This window comes from Acinonyx jubatus, chromosome A2, assembly GCF_027475565.1.
Source record: "Acinonyx jubatus isolate Ajub_Pintada_27869175 chromosome A2, VMU_Ajub_asm_v1.0, whole genome shotgun sequence".
In the NCBI taxonomy this organism is placed as follows: Eukaryota; Metazoa; Chordata; class Mammalia; order Carnivora; family Felidae; genus Acinonyx; species Acinonyx jubatus.
The window spans coordinates 155,706,031-155,726,698 of record NC_069383.1 but is presented as its reverse complement, the minus strand read 5'-3'; the positions used below and the strand labels follow the sequence as shown (position 1 = coordinate 155,726,698).

General features: G+C 52.8%; 1 protein-coding gene across 3 annotated transcripts in view; it reads right to left on the bottom strand.

The window, feature by feature from the left end:
• The window catches only part of LOC128314937 (uncharacterized), a 40,998-nt gene that overhangs the window by 11,232 nt on the left and 9,098 nt on the right, over window positions 1–20,668 (bottom strand). The window contains exon 2 of one of the 3 annotated variants that reach the window (XM_053219757.1): window positions 6,299–9,920. The exons of the other annotated variants lie outside the window; for them this stretch is intronic. Within the exon in view, the coding sequence (XP_053075732.1) occupies window positions 7,709–8,638 (930 nt within the window). The 5' untranslated portion in view covers window positions 8,639–9,920 and the 3' untranslated portion in view covers window positions 6,299–7,708. Of the gene's footprint in view, window positions 1–6,298; window positions 9,921–20,668 lie in introns of those variants that run through there. 3 annotated transcript variants of the gene reach the window in all.

Below are 20,668 nucleotides of genomic sequence, written 5' to 3'. Positions count from 1 at the left end.
ACCCTCACATCTACACCAACAGCAAGTCTGGAGTCCCCAAGACTACCCCAGTTTCGATAATCCCCAAGGACTCACTGATAGCTCTCATACGCGACACGTTATGGTTTGTTACAGGGAAAGGGTACAGATGAACATCAACCAAGGGAAGGGGCGCGTGTGGGGCAGGACCCAGGAGACGCCAGGTGTGAACATCCAGTCGGCCCCTCCCAGTGGAGTTGTGCGAGCAGCGCTAACTTCTCCCAGTGACCGTGTGTGACGACACTCACGGTGTACTGCCAACCCAGGATGCTCACCCAGCCTTCGTTGAGTCCGTGTCACATAGACATGGCTGACCCTCCGTGTGGCTGACCTCAGTCTCCAGCCCCTCCAGAGGTCGGGCTGACACTGGGTGACCCACGCCCGCCCCCCCCCCCCCGCCCCAACCACCATAAATCACATTGTTACTACCTAGTGTGACCAAAGCTCCCCCATACACATCATATTGATGGAGTAGACTGTGTGGCCCAAGGTCCCAGGTAAACAAAGATACTCTAACCAAGCAAGACATTCTAGGGCTTCCAGGCCACCTCTCAGGAGCAAAGGACAAAGACTAGACCTCTCTTTGGGTGAGGTTAATCCTTTACGGCACCTTTCTACAGTGTCTCCCAGAATTCCCCTGTGGGATTGAGCCTCAGTTGCCCACAGTAGTAACCTCAACAGTGTGCTCGCTCTTGGCTCCGTCATTTCCCTCACTCTCCTTCCTAGGGTCACTTCCCAAATAAATGATTTGCCCTTGCAACCTGGCTTCTAGGTGAACCCACTGTTGCAGGCTGAATAACGCCCCCCCCCCCCCCCCAGAGATATTAGTTCCCGGGCTCTGGAACTTGTGAATGCGACCTTCTGTGGCAAAAGAGATTTTACAGATGGGATTAAGTTAAGGCTCTTGAAATAGGAGATTATCCTGGATTATCTGGGAGGGCCCTAAATGCAATCATAAGTGTCCTTATAAGAGGGAAGGAGAGGGAGGAGGTCAGATGTTACACTGCTGGCTTTGAAGATGGAGGAAGGGGCCCTGAGCCGAGGGACACAGCACTGCAGCGCTGGCAGCTGGAAAAGTCGAGAAAACAGACTCTTCCCAAAGGGCTCCCAAAGGAGCAGGGTCCTGCTGACACCTGTTTCAACCCACTGAAACTGACTTCAGGCTTCGGACCTCCAGAACGGTAAGGGAAGAACTGTTTGTTGTGTGAAGCCACCAAGTTTGTGGTAATTTGTCACAGCGGCCATAGACTATTGATACACCAGCTGAGACGGGAGGTCATGCTGTGGGAACCCCAACATCTCAGTGACTTCAAAGTTTATTTCTTGCTCATGTTACATGACCGTTGGGAACCACCTGGGGCCTCTGTTTGGGTCATCCTCATAGCAGGATCCAGGCTGATGAGGCAGCAGCTATCTAGAACGTTCTTAGTCACTGCAGCAGAGGAAAGAGAGCAGAGGGTCCTGCCTCAGCCATTAAATACGCCAACCTGGCAATGACGTCATCACGTCTGCTTGCAGCTGATTGGCCAGCACTCATCGCATGGCTCCAGCCAACCCCAGGGGAGCCTGGAAGTGCCTCCCATCAGGTGCCCAGAAGGTGGAGAGCAGGGAAACATCAGTAACCCCTGCGCCCCCCCTCCCCCGCCCCCCGGAACTGGATATTACTAGAGTAACAGGATGCTACAATGGACTTTTTCATTCAGACCCCAAATAAGTAAATATAGTGCCCAGTGAGAGGCACCAGACCACAGTGAACATTTCCAAAGTCGAAGGCTCCCGATGGGTTTCATGATTCAGCGTGAGCGGGGTCTGAAAGGCTTGGGGAAGAAGGCAGGTTTGGAGAGGGTTTTATGAGGATTTCTCCGGAGGAGGCTGTGCTGTGAGCTTCGTGCTCTCCCCATCAGGAGAAAAGGGTCAGAGCCGGGTGCCCCCCCCTCACTTCAAGCCAGGGAAGGAAGAACATTGGCAGGATGTTCGGGAGAATCTGTTGTGGGTCCCCTGGACTTTTGTGACCCGTGGAAGGCAGAAGAAAGGGGCTGGTGACTGCTCTGGTAGATCAAAATACCGGGTGTTTCCAGGAGGGCTTCCTGGAGGAGGTGCTGGGACTCTGGCCGCAAGCATATGACTGGTTTCAGTGGGGAGAAAGGCTGAGCAGAGAGCAGGTCCTAAGGGAGAAGCAGGGGCTGGGTGAGAGGGCTCCTTCGACAGCAGAAACAGCTCCACCAGGACCCTCTGGCTCCTGGTGTCCTGGGACTGTCATAACAAAGGACCACAGACTTCAGCTACAACAATAGGAATTTCTTCTCTGCCAGTTCTGGAGGCCAGAATGGGAAATCCAGGTGTGGGCCAGGCCAGCCGCCTTTGGGAGGTCCAGGGCAGAATCTTCCCTGGCTTCTTCCAGCTCCAGTGACCCCAGGCACTGCCCCCACGCCTGGGCTTGTGGTTGCTTTGCTCTAATCTCTGCCTGTTTGCAAAGTCTTCTCCCGGGGTGTCTCTGTTCTCATGTCTGTCCCTCACACGGATACCTGTCCCTGGATTTAGGCTCACCCAGATGAGAATCTCATCCCAGGATTCTTAACTTTTTAAAAAAAAAAAAAAGTTTATTGAAGTAATCTCTGCACCCAAAGTGGGGCTCGAACTCACAACCCCGAGATCAACAGTCGCATGCTCCTTCGGCCCCCCAGGATTCACCACTTAATCCTATCTGCAAAGACTCTTTTTACCAAATAAGGTCACAGTCAGAGGTTCCAGGGGTGAGAACGTGGCACATGTCCCTTGGGGGACCGCCACGTGACCCCTCCCTACACTCCCCTTCCCTCCCTGAGCTCAGATCCTGAGCGTTGACCGGTCGTCAACCTTGGGCTTCTCTGTGTCCCTCCGTATAGAATCCGGTTTTAGCAAGAATGCAGTTCAGTAAGTGGAGCTGAAACCTCCCCTTACTCCTGATGTTTCCTCCTAGTAATTTTCCATCCACTGCCCCCCACCCCGTTCCTTGGCTGTAAATCAGAACCGAGCCTGGTTCTACCCTGAGATATCATTTTCCCTATTGCAACAGTTTAAAAAAAAAAAACACAAAATTTATCTTTATCCCTTTAACAGTTGTCCAGCTCTGGTTTTCCTTAAGTGTGACAGGAAGGGCTAGGAAGGAAGGAGGGAGGGGCGGGCCCCCACACCACTCCGGGCCCCCAGAACAAGGAGGAGAATATTTAAGTCTAAAGCACCATCCGAGCTGGGATCTGGACATTCTCGTTCTGAATCGTGCCCAGCCTGCCTTGTGACCTCAGGTGACCATTAGAGCATCTGTGATCTGAGATGCGCAGAAAAATCAGGAAGCTAAGAGTTTATCCAGTTAACATCCCTGCCACCAGCCCGCCGTAAAAGCACGTTATAGGAGCAGGAGGGACCACCCCGGGAGTTAAGGGTGGCTCCGTGCTGGTTCATTTTCGTTACAGTGTCTTGATTCCAAGGTTCCTCGGAAGTCGTTTTGTCCCCCCCCCTCCCCCGCACTGACCTCTCTCTACCTGCCCGTTCTGCCTTCCACTGGGCCCCCAGGTCCTCCTTCGCCCTGGGGCCCCGTCTGCCTGCCCTCCATCCATTTAACAAACTTATTGAGTCAGCAGGGAACAGCAGAAACAAGGAACCTCCCTAGTAGAGAGCCAGCTAAGAGACAGCCGAATGAGTAAATATCCTTGGTACATCCCAGTGAGTGCAAGTAAATAAAGCAGTAATGCGGATTTGTGGTGGTTGTAAGGGGGTGGGGATGGGGAGGGTATCAGAGAAGGGCTTCCTGGGGAAGGGACCTGTGAGGGGAGACCTAGAGGAGGTGAGGGAGGAGGCTTGCAGATATCGGGGAGGAGACAATCCAGGCAGAGGAAACAGCCTATGCAAAGGCCCTGAGGCAGGAATGTGCCCAGGGAGTCTGGAGAATAGTGAGAAGTCCCAGGTAGCGGGAGGGGAAGAAAGTCAGAGACAAGGGCAGGGAGGTGATGGGGGTGTGCAGGGCCTTGTGGCCTCAGGGAGGACTTGGGTTTTGCTCTGAGTGAGGAAGCTGGCAGACACAATGGCCCCCCCAAAGATGTCCACGTCCGAATCCCTGGAATTTGTGCACGTATTACCTCACATTGCAAAAGGGACTTTGCAGATGTGATTACATTAAGGCTCTTTGGGCAGGGAGATCACCCTGACTACGGGGTGGGCCCAATCTCCTAACACAAATCCTTAAACGCAGACGGGTGAGGCAGAAAGGGGGCCAGAGGACGGCCATGTCAGAAGGTCTCTCCTGGCTGGTTTTGAAGGTGGTGGGAGAGGCCACAAGCCAGGGACTGCAGGCCACCGCTTCACGTGGCAGCCACTGGGGAAAGGGGGACCTCCCCCCTGCAACCGCAAGGACTGAATTCTGCCCGCACCTGAAGGAGGTAAGGGCTCCTTCCCCCGAGCCTCGCAGTCAGCTGATATCTTACCCCAGGGCCCGCGATGATACATACGTGTTGTTGAAGCAGCTAAGTCTGTGGGAACTCGCGATGGCAGCAACAGCAAAGCAAGCCAAGGTGGCCGTTAGTTCTGAGCGGAAGAGGAGCCCAAGCGGGCTTGGGTGCTCACCTGCGCCCCCTGGGGGCAGAGGGGGGAAGAGACCGCAAGGCGAGACCAGGAGCCTGGGACCAGGCCGGACGCGACAGCAGGTGCAGGAGGGCGACGCTGGGCTGGACCCGGCGGGGCCGCGGAGGTGGGCAGAAGTCCAAGGTTTGGATGTGAGTGGAGAGAGAGCGAGAAAGGAGTCAAGTCAAGGATGACACGAGGCTTCTGACCGCGGTACCTGGAGCCCCCAGCCCTCTCCAGCCCCCTGCTCCACCAGCCCCCGCCTAGCTCCTGTGTCCCCCTTAGATGGTTCAGGTAGAGGCCACATGCTGCCCTCGCCTCTTAGGCCTTGGCTGTGCCCTGTGGCCTCTCACGCATGGCATTTGCCTTCTCCATTCTCAAGACAGGAAGTCAGATGAGGCTGAAGAGGGGCGGAGAGCTGTCAGGGCCCTGACCCCCAAAAGGACTGGGGATCTGCCTCCTCCCTCCCATCCGAGCCCAGACTAACCGGCTCCCATTTTGTCCCCGGTCGGCGCATCGCTCTCTCTGTCTCCCTCTGGAATTTTCGTTCTCTTTACGGTAACCAAATTACCCCATCTCTGCTTCTCGCCAGGGACCGCCTGCCTCAGCGCAGCGTGGGCCAGAAGGGCCAGGGTCACGGGGCGAGCGATTAAACCATCAATCACCCGCCGATGCTGACAGCCACCCCTCACCTGGGACCCTCCGCCATCTGCGAGCCCCGGGGCCAGCGGCAACTCAAAAACAGGCCTGGAGGCCTCCGAACCCTTCAAGGTGCGGCCTCAAGAGAAACTCCCAGATCCTTGTTCGTCTGGATCCGCAGAAAGCCATCCTGGGTTCAAACTCACAGCTGCCTCTTGCTCACTTGGCCGGGCCACTTCATCGGTCCGTGCCTCAGTTTCCCCACCCGGAAAGCAGAGATCATACCATTTTCGATGCCGCTGGGGATTACATCAGTGAATGTGATAGCGTGGAGCACGTAATACGTACTTTCTAGGATGTACTACTGTGACCCTTGCCTTGCCTCTGGTAAACATCGGAGATCATCAACTCTTCATAGAAATCCAAGACTTCTGACTTCGGGGGTTGGTGATGGGGATCATGCCTATGCCTTAGTCCAGCTGGTGCCTCATCCAAGTCAGAACTGGGGGGGGGGGGTGGGAGGCTCTAGCAGAACCTTAACTCCTGCGCAACAACCCACATTTAGCGTCACTGGTTGCAGGTAACAAGCCTCCCTGCTTTGCACTGGCTGTTCCCTCTGCCTGGAATGCTCTTCCTCCACATACCACGTGACTCCTCTTTGCCTGCTTCGGAGTTTGTTCAGATGTCACCTCCTCAGTGAGGACACCCGGTTAAAAGCGCGCACAGTGCCCCCGCCTGCCCCACCCACGTGGTTTTGTTGTTTCTAGAGCGGGCACGCACCCCCACCTAATGTACCGGAGGCTGTGTTTGCTGGGTCGGTCTGACCACCTCACTGGAGTGTCAGCCCTGGGGCAGGGGTGTACCCCCTTCATCCCCCAGCACAGCACCTGGCATGAAATAAACACTCGATGAATTCTTGTTGAACGAACGAATGAATGCATTCCAAGGCTGCTCTGGAATTGGACTGCTGTGGGCAATCCGGGCTTTCTGGGGGTAGACGGGGTGTGATAAGTCTTGTGCAGGGACCCTGCTATCGTCTTTTTTTTTTTTCTTCAACGTTTTATTTATTATTTTTGGGACAGAGAGAGACAGAGCATGAACGGGGGAGGGGCAGAGAGAGAGGGAGACACAGAATCGGAAACAGGCTCTAGGCTCTGAGCCATCAGCCCAGAGCCCGACGCGGGGCTCGAACTCACGGACCGCGAGATGGTGACCTGGCTGAAGCCGGACGCTTAACCAACTGCGCCACCCAGGCGCCCCCTTGCCATCGTCTTTATGTGGATCTTCCCCTTCCTTCCTTCCTTCCTTCCTTCCTTCCTTCCTTCCTTCCTTCCTTCCTCCTTCTCCCTCCCTGCCCCTCCTTCATTCTTTCTTTCTTTCCTGAGGTGAAATTCACCTAACACAAAATCAACCATTTTGAAGTATACACTTCAGGGACACCTTCACCACGTTGTGCGGCCACCACTTCTACCTGGTTCCAGAACATCCCCGTCACCCCAAAAGGAAACCGGCACCCATTAAGTCGCTCCCCAACTTCCCCTTTCCTCCCAGCCCCTGGCCACCACCCGTCGGCTTTCTGTCTCTGTGGATTTACTTATTCCGGGCATTTCACGTAAATGGAATCGGGTCACGTGTGCTCTGTCGTGTCTGGCTCCTTTCACTGGGTATAACGTTTTCAAGTTTCCTCCACATTGTAGCGTGTGTCAAGATTGGTCCTCCTTTTTACGGCTGAATCATATCCCAGTGTATGGATGGACCACATTTGTTCATCCACTCCTCTGGTGATGGACATTTAGGGTGTTGGCACCTTTATTGTGGATCCTTAAAAGGCACCCTTTCTTCGGGGCAGATGAAGAGCGCGGTGAGGGGAAGAGATGATATCAGCCCTTGCTCTGGCTTCTTTCTAGCATTCTTGTGCAGTGAGCCACCTGCACAGCTGTTCATGGCAGCCCTAACAGTGTGATGCGTATCCTGACCAGCTCAAAGACCAAGGAACCAGGAGCTGCTCCTCCTCGCCTAGGCTTTCAGACTGCCAATCCCTAACCTCTCTGGCCCGCTCACCCCTGCGGAAAACCTGCCAGGGAATCGGGCCATTTTGGCGGGTACTCCAAGTCCCCTCCTTCCTGTTGCCCCTAGCTGTGCCCACCCCCCTTGCCTCTCCAGACTCTGGGACCCTCTGGCTGTCTCTTCTTCATGCTTTCCACCCAGCCTGGAGTCCCACACCCACCTACGTCTCCCAACCCTCTCTCTGTGTCTCCGGCACAGTGGCTATTTTTATTTTCCCTTCTTATTAAATTTCCAACTTCTGCAAACACCATGGCCCCTGCCTCGCTGCACCGCACCCCCCCCCCACCCTTTCCCTTCGAGTGGATTTGATTCACTTGCGGTTTTATTAACAGATTAAAAAAAAAATGCAGCTGCCACCACACCGTGCTTTCTCTGCTTTCTTGGAGGTTTAGAGAAGCTGGAGGGAGGAAAACCGGGCTGCAGGTTCCCTCTGGGGGGGGTTAAATCCAATCCACCCTCCTCCCCACAGCCCGGGATATGTAGACCTCTCTGTGTGTAGCCAAGGAGGAGGGGGGAGGGGCTGGTCAGTGAGGCCGGGCCCTTTCCTGAGTTTGAGGAAGGATTTGAGGGGTGTCAGGCCTGTGCACTGCCCCAGATAGTGCCTTGTCCTGAGGTGGAATTGGAAATTCAAAAAAAAAAAAAAAATCCACATGGAGGTCCTGCCCCTGTGGACACTGGGGAGCTCACAGCTGCCCAGTTGGTCCCCGGAAGGGGGGCCTGGGATTTGGGAGCACCCACACCAGAGCTGGGGGGGCCTCCACCCATTCTTCTTTTGGATCACTGGTAGAAGTGGGGGGGGGCATGGAAGGTTCCAGGCTCCCCGACACCACCTACCCTGGCAGGCCTCTCTTAACTTTTTCTCCCCAGGAGATTCCGATCCCCATCCCCGTGTCCTCCCTCCACCCCCTGCCTCCCAGAGCTGAGAGCAAATTGCTTCTTCATGCCCCCGGGGTGTTTTTCCCCCCAAATTCTTTGTGTGGCAGTCACTATGGCAACCAAGAACCCAGCTGCACTTTATTTCCTGGGGATACAGGAAGGGGGTGGGGAGTATGTTCAACTGGGACCTTTCTACCCTCTTCCTTTCCCTTCTTCTGATCCTCCTCCCCCACAGGGCCTGATCCAGCCTTGGTCCACTAGAAGAGTAGTCTGCCTGTCTGGGTGCCCATCCTGGCTTGCTGGGCTGGCTCCCCATTGGGTCCCTCATCCATTTGAGGAAGGTTCTTCCTTTGGCCAGAGTGCTAAGGCTAAATGGTGCCCTGGATCCCAGTGGAATCCCTTTCCCCTTCTTTCTCTCTTCCCTCTTCCTCTCCACTCCCATAATTAGGGCAGGCTGGTATGGTTGGGCAGGCTGGACACTGCACAAGGGGGCACAACGTGTGCTCAAGCCATGCTGTGAGTGCCCCTTTCTCCTTGGCTCAGGGGCACCCTATGGACGAACCTCTGCCCTGATGTGGCTGACACCAAGTCACAGTTCACTATTAAGAGAGTCAGTTATTTCAATAATGAATTTCAGCTCCAGTCATGCCCCAAAGCAGAGGAGGAAAGCGAGCCTCGTCAGAAATTTGAGGTTGTGAACAACACAGGCTACAGCTCCTTTGGGACCTTAAGAGGACAAACTTGGGCGGGAAGAATTCTAGAGGGGCTGGAGCTGGAGTCAAAGACCGTAGGATGTCTTGGGAGAGCCAGAGAGGGACGGGGGTGATAATCAGAAGTCCCAAAGACGTAATGCAGCTGGTGTAGATTGACCGCCAGATGGACCCAGGTCGATGCCCTCACCTGCCTCTGTCACCTGACTGGAGCCCGGGCCAGCTGGCCGAGGCATATCGAGGCGAGCCCTGTCGTCCCAGCCGAGGCCATCCTAGACCAACCTACGGCCAGCCGAACCCCAAACATGTGACAGGGCCCAACCTGGGTGAATAAAGAGTGTCCTCCGGACCCCCAACTGACCAAAGACTCCTGAATGCGCCCAGCCAGAAGAAATGTCCGGTTGATGCGTAGACTGTGAGCCATAATTAAGGCTGATTGTCTAAGCCACTGGACTGGGGGTTGTCTGTCACACAGCACAATGGGCTACAGGTAACTGACACAAGGCCTGACTAGCGCGAGTGCATCAGGCACGCCTTGCCCTTCCTCACGGAAGAATTGGGCCCGGATTCGGTTACCATCTCCTTCCCTTTCTTACAAACTCTTCCCCGTTCCTTCCGTTCTTGATCTCTAGCCACATCCCCCTCACTCCCCCCCCCCCACTTCCATTCAGCTACATCAGATTCTCCCACTCTCCAAGCCTGCACCCACCTCCGGGCCTTTGCACCTGCTGCTTCCCTGCCTGGAACCCTCTTTCCCCAGGGTGGGTCCCTCCTTCGCCTCATGATGTCCCTGCTCACGCGTCCCCTCCTTTGAGAGGCCGTCCCTATCTCAGACAGGCGTGCCACCCTCCGGCCCCTCATCAGCTGCTTCCTCTAATTTTTATGGTTGTTACTCACGGCACTTACCACTACCCGAAATTGCCTTCTTCCCTTCCTTCTCTCACTTCCCCTTGTCCCTCCTGGTGCTTCCTGGGGCCACTTGCTCTCAGGGGCTGCCTCTGGAGCCAGTCCAACCTAAGACAGCCAAAGAAGATTCTGGATTTGGGGCAAGGACACTCAGCGGTGCCAGCTAATTCTGCTGCTCCCCGCGGGAGCCACCTCCTGTCCAGCTGCGCCACACTTAGGGATGCTAAGGTCGACTCAGGGCTTCAGATGGGGGCAAAAGAACCTTCCACAAATTTACTCCTCATCCGCCTTTTCCCTCGTGATCTCCCCATCCATGGATGAGCGCGTCCCAGATCCACGAAAAGAGTCCCCAGGCACGGCCCGACCCCCCATCCCCGCCATCATCCGAGGGGATCGAGAATCACCGGGGGCTTCGTGGAAAAGAAAGATCATCTGTCTATAGGCATCAACATCGCTTTCCTTAAAAAAAATTTTTTTTTATTTTAAACCTTCCCACAATTCAAATGTTTCTCTTATTATCTTCTGCCGAGGGAAAAAATTAATAACACGGCGCAATATAAAACACTAAATTAAAGGCATTTTGGAACCAGCAATTATTTCATAAGCTTCTCTTTTATTGCCGCGCTAATGTGCCTAATTGCTGTCTTAATGAGGACATTAATTTCTAGCTAATGTGATGTTATTAGAGAAATTGCAGTCAATCTCTTAAAAAGGGGAAAGTGCTAGAAAGCTGTCCCACGAGGCAGGGGTTCTGGTCACCCTGGGGCTGAGGGGCAAAGGAGACGGGAGGAGATGACGCTGGGACCCAGGCTGGGACAGGAGCAGCAGCCGGGAGCCAGGGAAGGGGAGAGGTGGGAGCATCCCGCAGGTTGTGGGCAGCCTGGGGAGGCCCCGATCAGGGAACCAGCTGTCGCCTGGCCCGGGGCCCCAGGAGACGAGCTCCAATAGGGAAAATGTTAGCACAGTAGTAAAACCTAACATGGGTGGCAGGTGCTGTTGAAACATCTTATATCTATTTTTTTTTTTTATTTTTTTAATGTTTATTTTTGGGAGAGACAGGGCACGAGTGGGGGAGGGGCAGAGAGAGAGGGAGACACAGAATCTGAAGCAGGTTCCAGGCTCCGAGCTGTCAGCACAGAGCCCGATGCGGGGCTCGAACTCGCGAACCACGAGATCATGACCAGAGTCGAAGTCGGACGCTCAAACGACTGAGCCTCGAATATTTGTTTACTGTTCTTTTTTGAATGTTTATTTATTTTTGAGAGGGGGGAGGGGCAGAGAGAGCGGGAGCTAGAGAATCCCAAGCAGGTTCCTCTTTGTCAGCGCAGAGCCGGATGTGGGGTTCAAACTCACGAGCCATGAGATCATCACCGGAGCCAAAATCAGATGCTTCGTGCACTGAGCCACACCCAGGTGCCCTTAGATCTAGAATATTTAGACCCACACCCAACAGAAGCAAGTCAGGATGATGAGGAGAGGGTGTGAGGGCAAAGCAGCCCAGGTTGTCACCCCAGTGTCCCTTGAAGCTCAGTCACTCGCCTCTGCCTTTTGCAAACCACCTTGCCAAGCACGCAGCCTGACAGTCTGACCCAGTAAAAACACAACAAACCACTTTTAAATTCTGACAGCTACTTACGTGAATAAAAGAAGAAGCCCCCTGAGGCCTGTATCCCACACTCCAAAAAAAAAAAAAAAAAGAGAGACAACCGCAAAACGGAAGAGATGTGATTCTCTGCGGTTCAAGCCTTTGCCAGTGTGGCCGTGGGGATACACACAGGGTTGCCAGGCACCATGGCAGAGGTGCTCCCCTTCACGCTTTTTTACTGTATTTACAAAACCGACTTTACTTTGTTTCAAACTTAAACCAAGTCGCTCACGAAGGAAACTTCTCATATGTCTACGGAGTGAGAGAGACTTATTTTAGGAAATTGGCTTTTGCGGTTGTGGAGGCTGGCACGCCCGAAACCTGCAGAATAGGCCAGAAAGCAGGAGACCCAGGGAAGTGCTGCAGTTTGAGTCCAAAGGCTGTCTGCTGGCAGAACTCCTTGCTCAGGAAACATCAGTCTTTGTTCTCTGAAGACCTTCCGCTGATTGGATAAGGCCCACCCACAAAATGGAGGGTAATCTGCTTTCCTCAAAGCCCGTTGATTTAAACGTTAATCTCACCCAAAGAGAGGACTTTCTCAGAAACTTCCCAAATAATATTTGACCAAATATCTGGGCACCGTGGCCCAGCCAAGTTGACATAAAATCCAACCATCCACTCCAAACTCTTGCTTTCTATTACAGTAAAGCAAGTGTGGTTGGTGCTATTTTTACATCCCCTTGGCCCAGACATCCCTGCGACTCTCTGCCTGAGGCTTTTATACAAGTAAGCAGGGGGGCGGGGGGAGGCTGCAGGCCCGAAGTGCTGGGAGGGGACACTCCCAGGAGTGACTGTCATCAACAAGAGACAGAATTTTGGAGGATAAATACCCCAGCTCCCTCCTCCTCTGCAGATAGGACTCTGAAGTGTGTGCTCTCTGCTGCCCCTGGAGGTCCCCAGCAGAACTGCACCCCACTTATCACATTGGGAACCTGCTCAATGACACCCCCTATACTGGCTGCCTTCATTGTCCTGCCTCACTCCTCGTCCCCCCTCAACCTGTGTTTCTTGGAATCACTTTGGAGATTAAACTTCCTGCACCTAAATCCCCCAGTCCAGGGACGGCTTTGGGGGAAACCCAGTCCTCTTTACCTTCTTTCCCATCCCTACAGCAACAAAATATGAGTGGGTGGGAGAATGAGTGGAATTTCTTTTCTCATAAAGGCAATACGCACTCCTGATTAAATGAAAAGAATGCAGGGCCTGTCAAAGGGAGAGCGTGCTGAGTTGAGTCTCTCTCTGTGCTGATCCTCCCTTGGCCTCAATATAGCCCGGCTAAGACCTGCCCTGTGCATCCGCTCTGGTGTCTTGCATTCACACTCCAGCATCTGCACGAATATCCTCTTTGCCTTTCACAAATGGGGGATCGTCGCAGACGCACTGTTCCACCCTTGCTTTTTCTCCAGTTAATTATATAGCTTGGACACCCGCCCCAAATGGGCGCATCTAGGCCCGCCTCATTCTGCTTAATGACTGCAGAGTATTGGAAGATGTGCTTTCAGAGAAAGAAAGGATTTACCTGGAAGGCTCCGCCTGGGAGTCCCAGACCTGAGCTAATGCAATGGAGGACCACACTCCAATTCCTCTCCCACCTTTTCCAGCTCCTCTGTGCCCTGGGGATCCACCTGAATACAGTGTCTGGCCAGCCACCCCTAAGCGGGACTCGGCCACACCTGAGCCTGTGCCTGGGTCAGGGTGAGAGTTTGAGATTCCTGCTCCAGCCATCAACCATCCAGGCAGGGAAAATAAAAAAGCCAAACGAACCCCAGAGCCAAGTGCCTGCTCTGTGGGCCTCCACACCGTGGCCCCTTGACGTCTTCTCGTGGCCTTGAACGCGCCTGACCCTCAACGATCTAGGAAGAGGCAGCGGCCAATCCATTTCCAGGCTGAGTGGGCGGGTGCTTCAGAAGGTGGGCTCTGATTGGTCCAAATCCACCGGGCGTTCCCTTCCCTTCACTGACGATTGGCTGGGGCATGGCCTCTGAAGCTGTGGGCATCCTGCCGGCTCCGCTCAGGACTGGCTGTTCCAGCCCATGGGTGGACGAAGTTAGGGCTTGAGGCCGGTCTTTGCAAATAAAGTTGATTGGCCCACAACCACGTTCGTTTGTTTCCGTGTCTTCTCGGGCTGCTCTTTTGCGCTCAAAGGGCAGAGTAGACTAACTGCGAAAGAGACTATGCAATCTGAAAAGCTAAAAATACTTCTATCTGGACCTTTACAGAGTTTGCCGACCCCTGGGCACGTGTGTGCGGCTCTCTACCTGGGGGTTTTCTCCTGATCCACACGTGGGACAGGTCGGAAGTGACCCTGGGAGCAGCCCTCAATCTATGATGGATGGGATCTGGAGCATGCATTCGCAGGGCCCTCTCCACTTGGGTGAGACGTCTCAGAAATACGCATCCGCACAACGTAGCCCAGCGGAATTGAACGCCAGATGCCCTTGGCAGTGACCGCTTATTTACCCCTTGCTTTGGCTGCCCTCCTTTTCCTATGCCATTTCTGATCTCCCCGCCAGTGTTTCCTGGATTTACTTCCCAGATAAACTGCTTGCACTCAAACTAGGCCTCTGAGTGCACCTCTGGAGGACCCCAAACCGAGACACCGCATGACAAATTTCGGGTTAGGGAGAACCAGGAGAAGGGTTCCTTCCTCTTGAAAAGAGATGCGATTAAGAGATGGGCTCTTCTGCTGCTGGAACCTGTCATTTCTGCACATGACGCCTGGAGTTCTGGAAGCTGACTTCAGACCATGAAGAGAGCCAGCCTTAGGACAAAGCTAAGATGCAGGGAGGGCAGCAAAGGCCTTGAGTCGATGACATCATCGGGCCACTGAATTAATCAACCCAGGAGCTGCCCTGACTCTGAACTTACTGTTCTACAAGATGGTGACTATTATTATTATTATTACTTAAGTTGGCTTGAGTGGGGCTTTTCTTCTTCCTTTCTGATAGATGGAAAGACCTAGAGTGGAGGGAGATGATCAGCCTAATGGAGTAAACACTGGGCTATCACACTGGGCTATCACCCTTGGGTGAGGTCAGAGGTGAAATCTTTGCAGCAGTCAGAACATTTTTTGTGTGCACATAAGGAAACCCTTAATTGCCATCACTTACTCAAAAAGAGAAGGCATGGGCTCATACAAGGGAAAAGTACAACAGCAGTATAACTTCAGTCATGGCTGGATCCAGGCGCTCGATGATATCACCAGGAGTCTGGGTCTGTCCATCTCCTAATTCAGATTTCTTTTGTGTTAGCCTCTCTCTCAGGCCAGCTCTCAATAAATAGTGGTGAGACGGTTCCATGCATTCCTGACTGATATCCCCACAACTTAGCAACCTTGGCAGACAGAAAATACCTCTTTTCCAACAATTGCTGCAAAAGTCTAAGGACTGTCTCTCATCCACTCATCTTGGGTCACAGGTCCATCCCTGGACCAACCAGGAAGGGGGAAATGTTCTGATAGGCCTATCTTGGGCCACATGCTCATCCCTGGAGGTAAGGGGGGGGGGGGCGGGGGGAAGAGGGCTTCAATCCTGCCATGCTGTTCCATGTTGACCAAAAGGGGGTTAAGACATGGTTCCTCCAAGCGAAACTGTAGAAAAGGAAAGGGATGCCAGGGAAACAAAAATATCAGACTTCTATGAGTCTCGACTCTGTAGGCTCGTGATTGAAATAGTGCGGTAAGCCCAGAGCATTAAGATCTTGAACAAATGAAGTCTCGACATAACCTGTCTATCTGACTCCCGTCTCTCACATGCTGGTGTTTACTCGGGACACAATCTAGGAAGGTTTGTGCATTCTTGTGTGGGACGTCAGAGTCACAAGAGGGAGGGAGGGAGTGTGGTGACAGGAATGGAGGAGCTAGGTCAGCACCCAAGGGGTTAGCCTGCAGGAGAGGGCTGATGCTGCATGAGTCCTGCACAAGCCACGATGCTATGACAAAGAGGCCCAAAATTTCAGTGGCTCTAAGATGAGGGTCTATTTTTTGCTCATGTGAGTGTCCAGAGGTTAGCCTAGGTCCAGGGCTAGGGGGACAGTGTTGCCATGCACATCACTGGTGGATTCCTCCTGGAGTTTCGAGGAGAATCGGGGAAAAGGAAGTGGAGGGCAAAAGCTTTCCTTGAAGGACACACCGGAAGCGGCACACGGCACGAATGCTCACATCCCATTGGCCAGAACTTAGTCATATGGCCACACTTAGCTGCAAGGGAGACTGGGAGTTGTAGTCTCTAACAGGGAAGCCATGTACCCAGCTAAAACTGAAAAGACCGATACTCAAAAGAAACAGGAGAATGGCTGCCGGGGAGCGGGTTGGCAGGACCTGCTTCATCTGGGAGGGGGCTCTGCCGTCCAGGACTGCTGGCCCCATACAGACGGACAGGGCCATCCCCACTCCGCACCCGCTCTCCATGCACACACGCTGTGTGATCACTTCACCGTAATTTATTTCAAAATGTATTCATTCAAAAACTTTGTAAAGTTTTGCTAATTTAAAATTGTATTTTAAATCAAGTATGTATGTATGTATGTATTTCCAGCACTGAACAGCAGAACATGGATAAATATCTGGCACTTAGTAAGCGCTCAGGAAAAAGGGTGACCCCGAAGCCACCGTCTCACCAAACCCATTTCCTCTCCCCGTACACACAGGAAGACTGCCTTTCCCAGCCTCCCGTATGGCTGGGCAGGCTCATGGGCCGGAGTTCTGGCCAATGGGACGCAGAGAAAATGATCATTCCCCTTCCAGCGCAAGACTCGAAATTAACCCCGCCAAATCCTACACTACCCCGGCTCCTCCTGCATCCGGCGGTCAGAGGTGGAGGCACGGGGAAGATTCCGAGCCTTTGAAGAGGTTGAGGGGAATGGGGTCTCTGTACCTCTATATTCTTTTATTTATTTACTTACTTACTTACTTATTTTTTGTTTCAGAGAAAGAGAGAGAAAGTGCGAGTGGGGGAGAGGGGCAGAGGGAGCGAGAATCCCAGCATGGGGTCCGACGTGGGGCTCGATCCCACCATCTTGGGATCGTGACGTGAGCCCACTTCAGGAGTGGGTCACTCGCCCGACCGAGCCACCCAGGCGCCCCATGTCCCTCTATATTCTTATCTCTAAATAGGATAATAACCGCCTCACTTCATAAGGCTGCTTTGCGGATCAAATGAAATAGATCAACATTTGAACGTTGAAATTAATTCATTTCACGAGTGTTTGAAAAGTGAAATGAATGCATGTCAATGAAATAAATTAATATTTGAGAAATGCATAGAACAGTGCCTAACAGGGGCCTAAGGGCTGCATGTGTGTTCAATATATTTTTTAATGTATAATTTCATCAACGAGCACCCGTATACCTACAAGCCCAGGCAGGAAATAGAACATGACTGATACCTGGCCACAGATGAAATAAACACCCAAATCACACACATTTGTCGTTATTAAACTGTAATCATTGCCTTGAAGGAAAAGAACAGGAAGCTAGGAGAATAATCAGGGAGCTAATTTAGATTAGGAGGGAAACGGGGAACGATGTCTTCGAGATATTTCATTTGAAATGGGGACATTTTGAGCCCTGCGTGGGGCTCTGGGCTGACAGCTCAGAGCCTGGAGCCTGCCTCAGACGCTGTGCCTCCCTCTCTCTCTGCCCCTCCCCTGCTTGTGCTCTGTTTCTCTCTCTCTCTCTCTCTCTCTCTCTCAAAAATAAATAAATATTAAAAAAGGAAAAAAATTTTTAAAAATTAATTGGTTTAATCATGCGTTTTATTTGTTTCTTGTGCGGTGGTGGATGATGATTTTTTTTTTAAGTTTATTTTATTTTGAGAGAGAGAGAGAAAGAGAGCAGGGGAGGGGCAGAGGGAGAGAGAGAGAATCCCAAGCAGGTTCTGTGCAGTCAGCGCAAAGCCTGACTCAGGGCTTGAACTCATGAACCTTACGATCATGACCCGAGCTGAAGTCAAGAAAGAGTTGGTGGCTTAACTGACTCAGCCACTCCGGCGCGCCCCCTGATGTACATTGTAAGAAGAAGGCCTTGCCATCTAAGAATTAGATTCTGTGCAGCATCCCACACCCTGGCGGTGGGAGGGCACGTGGTAATATTTTAGAAAACTGTTTCATTACACCCACGAAAGCTGATTCTTCACGCCCCCATGACGGAGCAGTTCCGCTCGCGGGTAAGTAGTCCCAAACTGGAAACCACCCAAATGTCCATAAGAGTAGACTGGAGGGGCTAATTGTGGGAGTCCAACACTGGGATACTGCAACACAGACGCATCTCACAGACAATATTGGCAACAAGAAGCAAATACAGAAGAAGAAATACTGTCTGGTTCCATTTCTACGAAGTTCTAGAACGGGCAAAAGTATTCTGTGATGATGGAAACTGGGACAATGGTTATCCTTGGGCGGGGGGGGGGGGTGGCCGCTGGAAGGGGCTGGGGGTGGGGGGAGTCGCTGGGGGCTGGGAGTGTTCCATCCTTGATCTGGTGCTGGTAAAACGTTATACTCATTTCATGAGAATTCATCGCGTGGTCTGCTTCTGACATGCCCGCTAGGCGGTATGTTTGTCGCGCTCCAGTAAAAGATTTTTAGAACTGGGGCGCCTGGGTGGCTCAGTCGGTTGAGCGTCCGGCTTCGGCTCAGGTCACGATTTCGCGGTTCGCGGGTTCGAGCCCCGCGTCGGGCTCTGGGCTGACGGCTCAGAGCCTGGAGCCTGCTTTGGATTCTGTCTCTCTCTCTCTCTCTCTTTCTCTTTCTCTGTGTCCCTCCCCCACTTGTTCTCTCTCTCTCTCAAAAATAAACATTAAAAAAATTAAATGTTTATTTTTAAGAGACAGAGCACGAGCAGGGGAGGGGTAGAACAGGGAGACACAGACTGTGAAGCAGGTTCCAGGCTCCGAGCTGTCAGCGCAGAGCCCGATGCGGGGCTCAAACTCATGAGCCACGAGATCATGACCTGAGCCAAAGTCGGACCCTCATCTGACTGAGTCACCCAGGCACCATAACTTCAAAACAATTTAATTAAGAGCCAGCTGGCAGGGGTGTCTGGGAGGCTCAGTTAAGTGTCCGATTCTTGGTTTCAGCTCAGGTCGTGATCTCACCGTTCACAAGTTTGAGCCCGTACTGGGCTCTGCCCTGATTGTGCGGAGCCTGCTTGGGATTCTCTCTCTCTCTCTCTCTCTCTCTCTCTCTCTCTCTCAAAATAAATAAAGAGTAAAACCTTGAAAATATAAATAATAATAATAATAATAATAATAAAGAGCCAGCTTACACACACCCACTATACCACTGGATATAGATAACAGGGTGAAACATGACAAGGCCATGCCTTCAACCAGTTCTGTTTGTGCCCTGTGGTGCTGGACCCTGTACTTGAGGACACAGTGCTGACCGGGACTCACAGAGCTACCCCCCAGAGGGCACATAGATTGTATGTGGGGATTGGGGTGTGGGGTGCGGAGGAAGAAACAAATAAATCTACTCGACAAAATAAGAAAATGCTCAGGAGGCGTTCCAGGGGAGTTCTGCTTTGAGTAATTTCTGAGTAGGGTTTTGTGGGATGAATAGGAGTTTTCCATAAAGACTGGAATGGCAGACCAGGCAGAGGGAAAAAAACGTGTGCAAAGGCTTAGGGTTTTTAAAGGATATGCCAGGTTCTTGGAGCTGTAAGTTGCTCCAAAAGGGTAGCGCAGAGGGTGATAACTAGTCAAAACCAGCCCACAAATATTTTCAGAAATATCTGGATCGAACTCCTAAGGCTTAAAAATTAATGATTAACGTTTTTTATATTGTATATTTTTGAGAGAGAGAGAGAGAGAGAGCACGCGCGCAAGTGAGCAGGGGAGAGGGGCAGAGGGAGAGAATCCCAAGGAACCTCCACACCCAGCACGGAGCCCAATGTGGGGCTCAATCCCACAACCCTGGGCACCGTGACCTGAGCCGAAACCAAGACTCGGATGCTTAACCGACTGAGCCACCCAGGCGTCCCTAACTAATTAACGATTTTGTATAAAAATCCAGATTTCTGCCCTTCCAAGAAAACCCAGAAAAGCGGGTAACCCAGCCAGGACCTGCATCCCCACAAGGCAGTAAGAGACCAGAGCATAAGGGGAATGGGCTCTCGCATCCTCCACGGTCCCCACCACTCCCTATTGCCTCCCAACACAGTGCCTGTGGGTCCCTTAGCATCTTAACATTTGGCCGGCATTTTACTGCTTTCCCTGTAAAGAGCAAGGTCCAGCCACACTCACATCTCTGTATAAAAAAGGAAAATGAAATCCAGGAGGACTCCCTGTTCCTAACCCCCAGCTGGCTTTGCCCTCTGTCTTTCCTGCCCGGCGGACCCTGTAGATGTTCGAGTTTGCCATCGCTGATGTAGCATCAGGACCTAAAGCTGGGTCACAGTGGTTTTATGTGCCAGCTCAGAAGTGTCCTTTAGGCTATGGGGAACTCTTGAAAAATGTGTATTCAATTATTCAACTGATGGTTGCAGCGGAAGCTGTCGATGCCCCATCCAGACCCCTCCAGCCTCACCGGCTCAGCAGGCTCCCGGCTGCGGTCCAGCTGCCGCTACGCGCGCGGCTCTCGGCCTTGGGGCTTTCTCCAAAGCTTCTGAAGCCTCCTCTGCCCCGAGCCTGGCAGGTTGCAAGTGCCAGGGAACGGCCCCCCTCCCTGGGATCGCCTCTCGACCTGACGGGCAGTTGGTGAGCAAACGAGCCCTCTGTCTCTTTCACCTCCCCGCGCCGTCCTGCACCGCCCCCCGGAGGTCCCCAGCGTGAATGAGCTTCAGTCACCCACAGTGGTAACGGGCTCCATAACACGCCCCCGTCAGTCACCAGCTGTGTTCCATCTGTCTCCCTTCCCTGCTCCCCTGCTGGTGTTTCCCCGGGTCACCACCTAAATAAACGACTTGCCTTTGAATCCTTATCTCAGGCTCTGCTTCCCAGAAGCCCACCCCAAACCCTAGTTGTCAAGCAGCTACTCTGTGCAGGGGAACAAAGAGGGTGGTTTCCACTCTTGGGGACCTCACAGGGTAGCTGTAGAGGAGAGAGCCCACAAATAAGGAAGTGAGCGATATATATGATTTAAAGACGGGAAGAGAAGGAAAAAACATACGGTAGAACGTGGTGGTTTTAAAACATGTCCACCCAGGGGCGCCTGGGTGGCTCCTTGGTTGAGCGTCAGACTCCTGATTTCGGCTCGGGTCACGATCTCGTGGTTC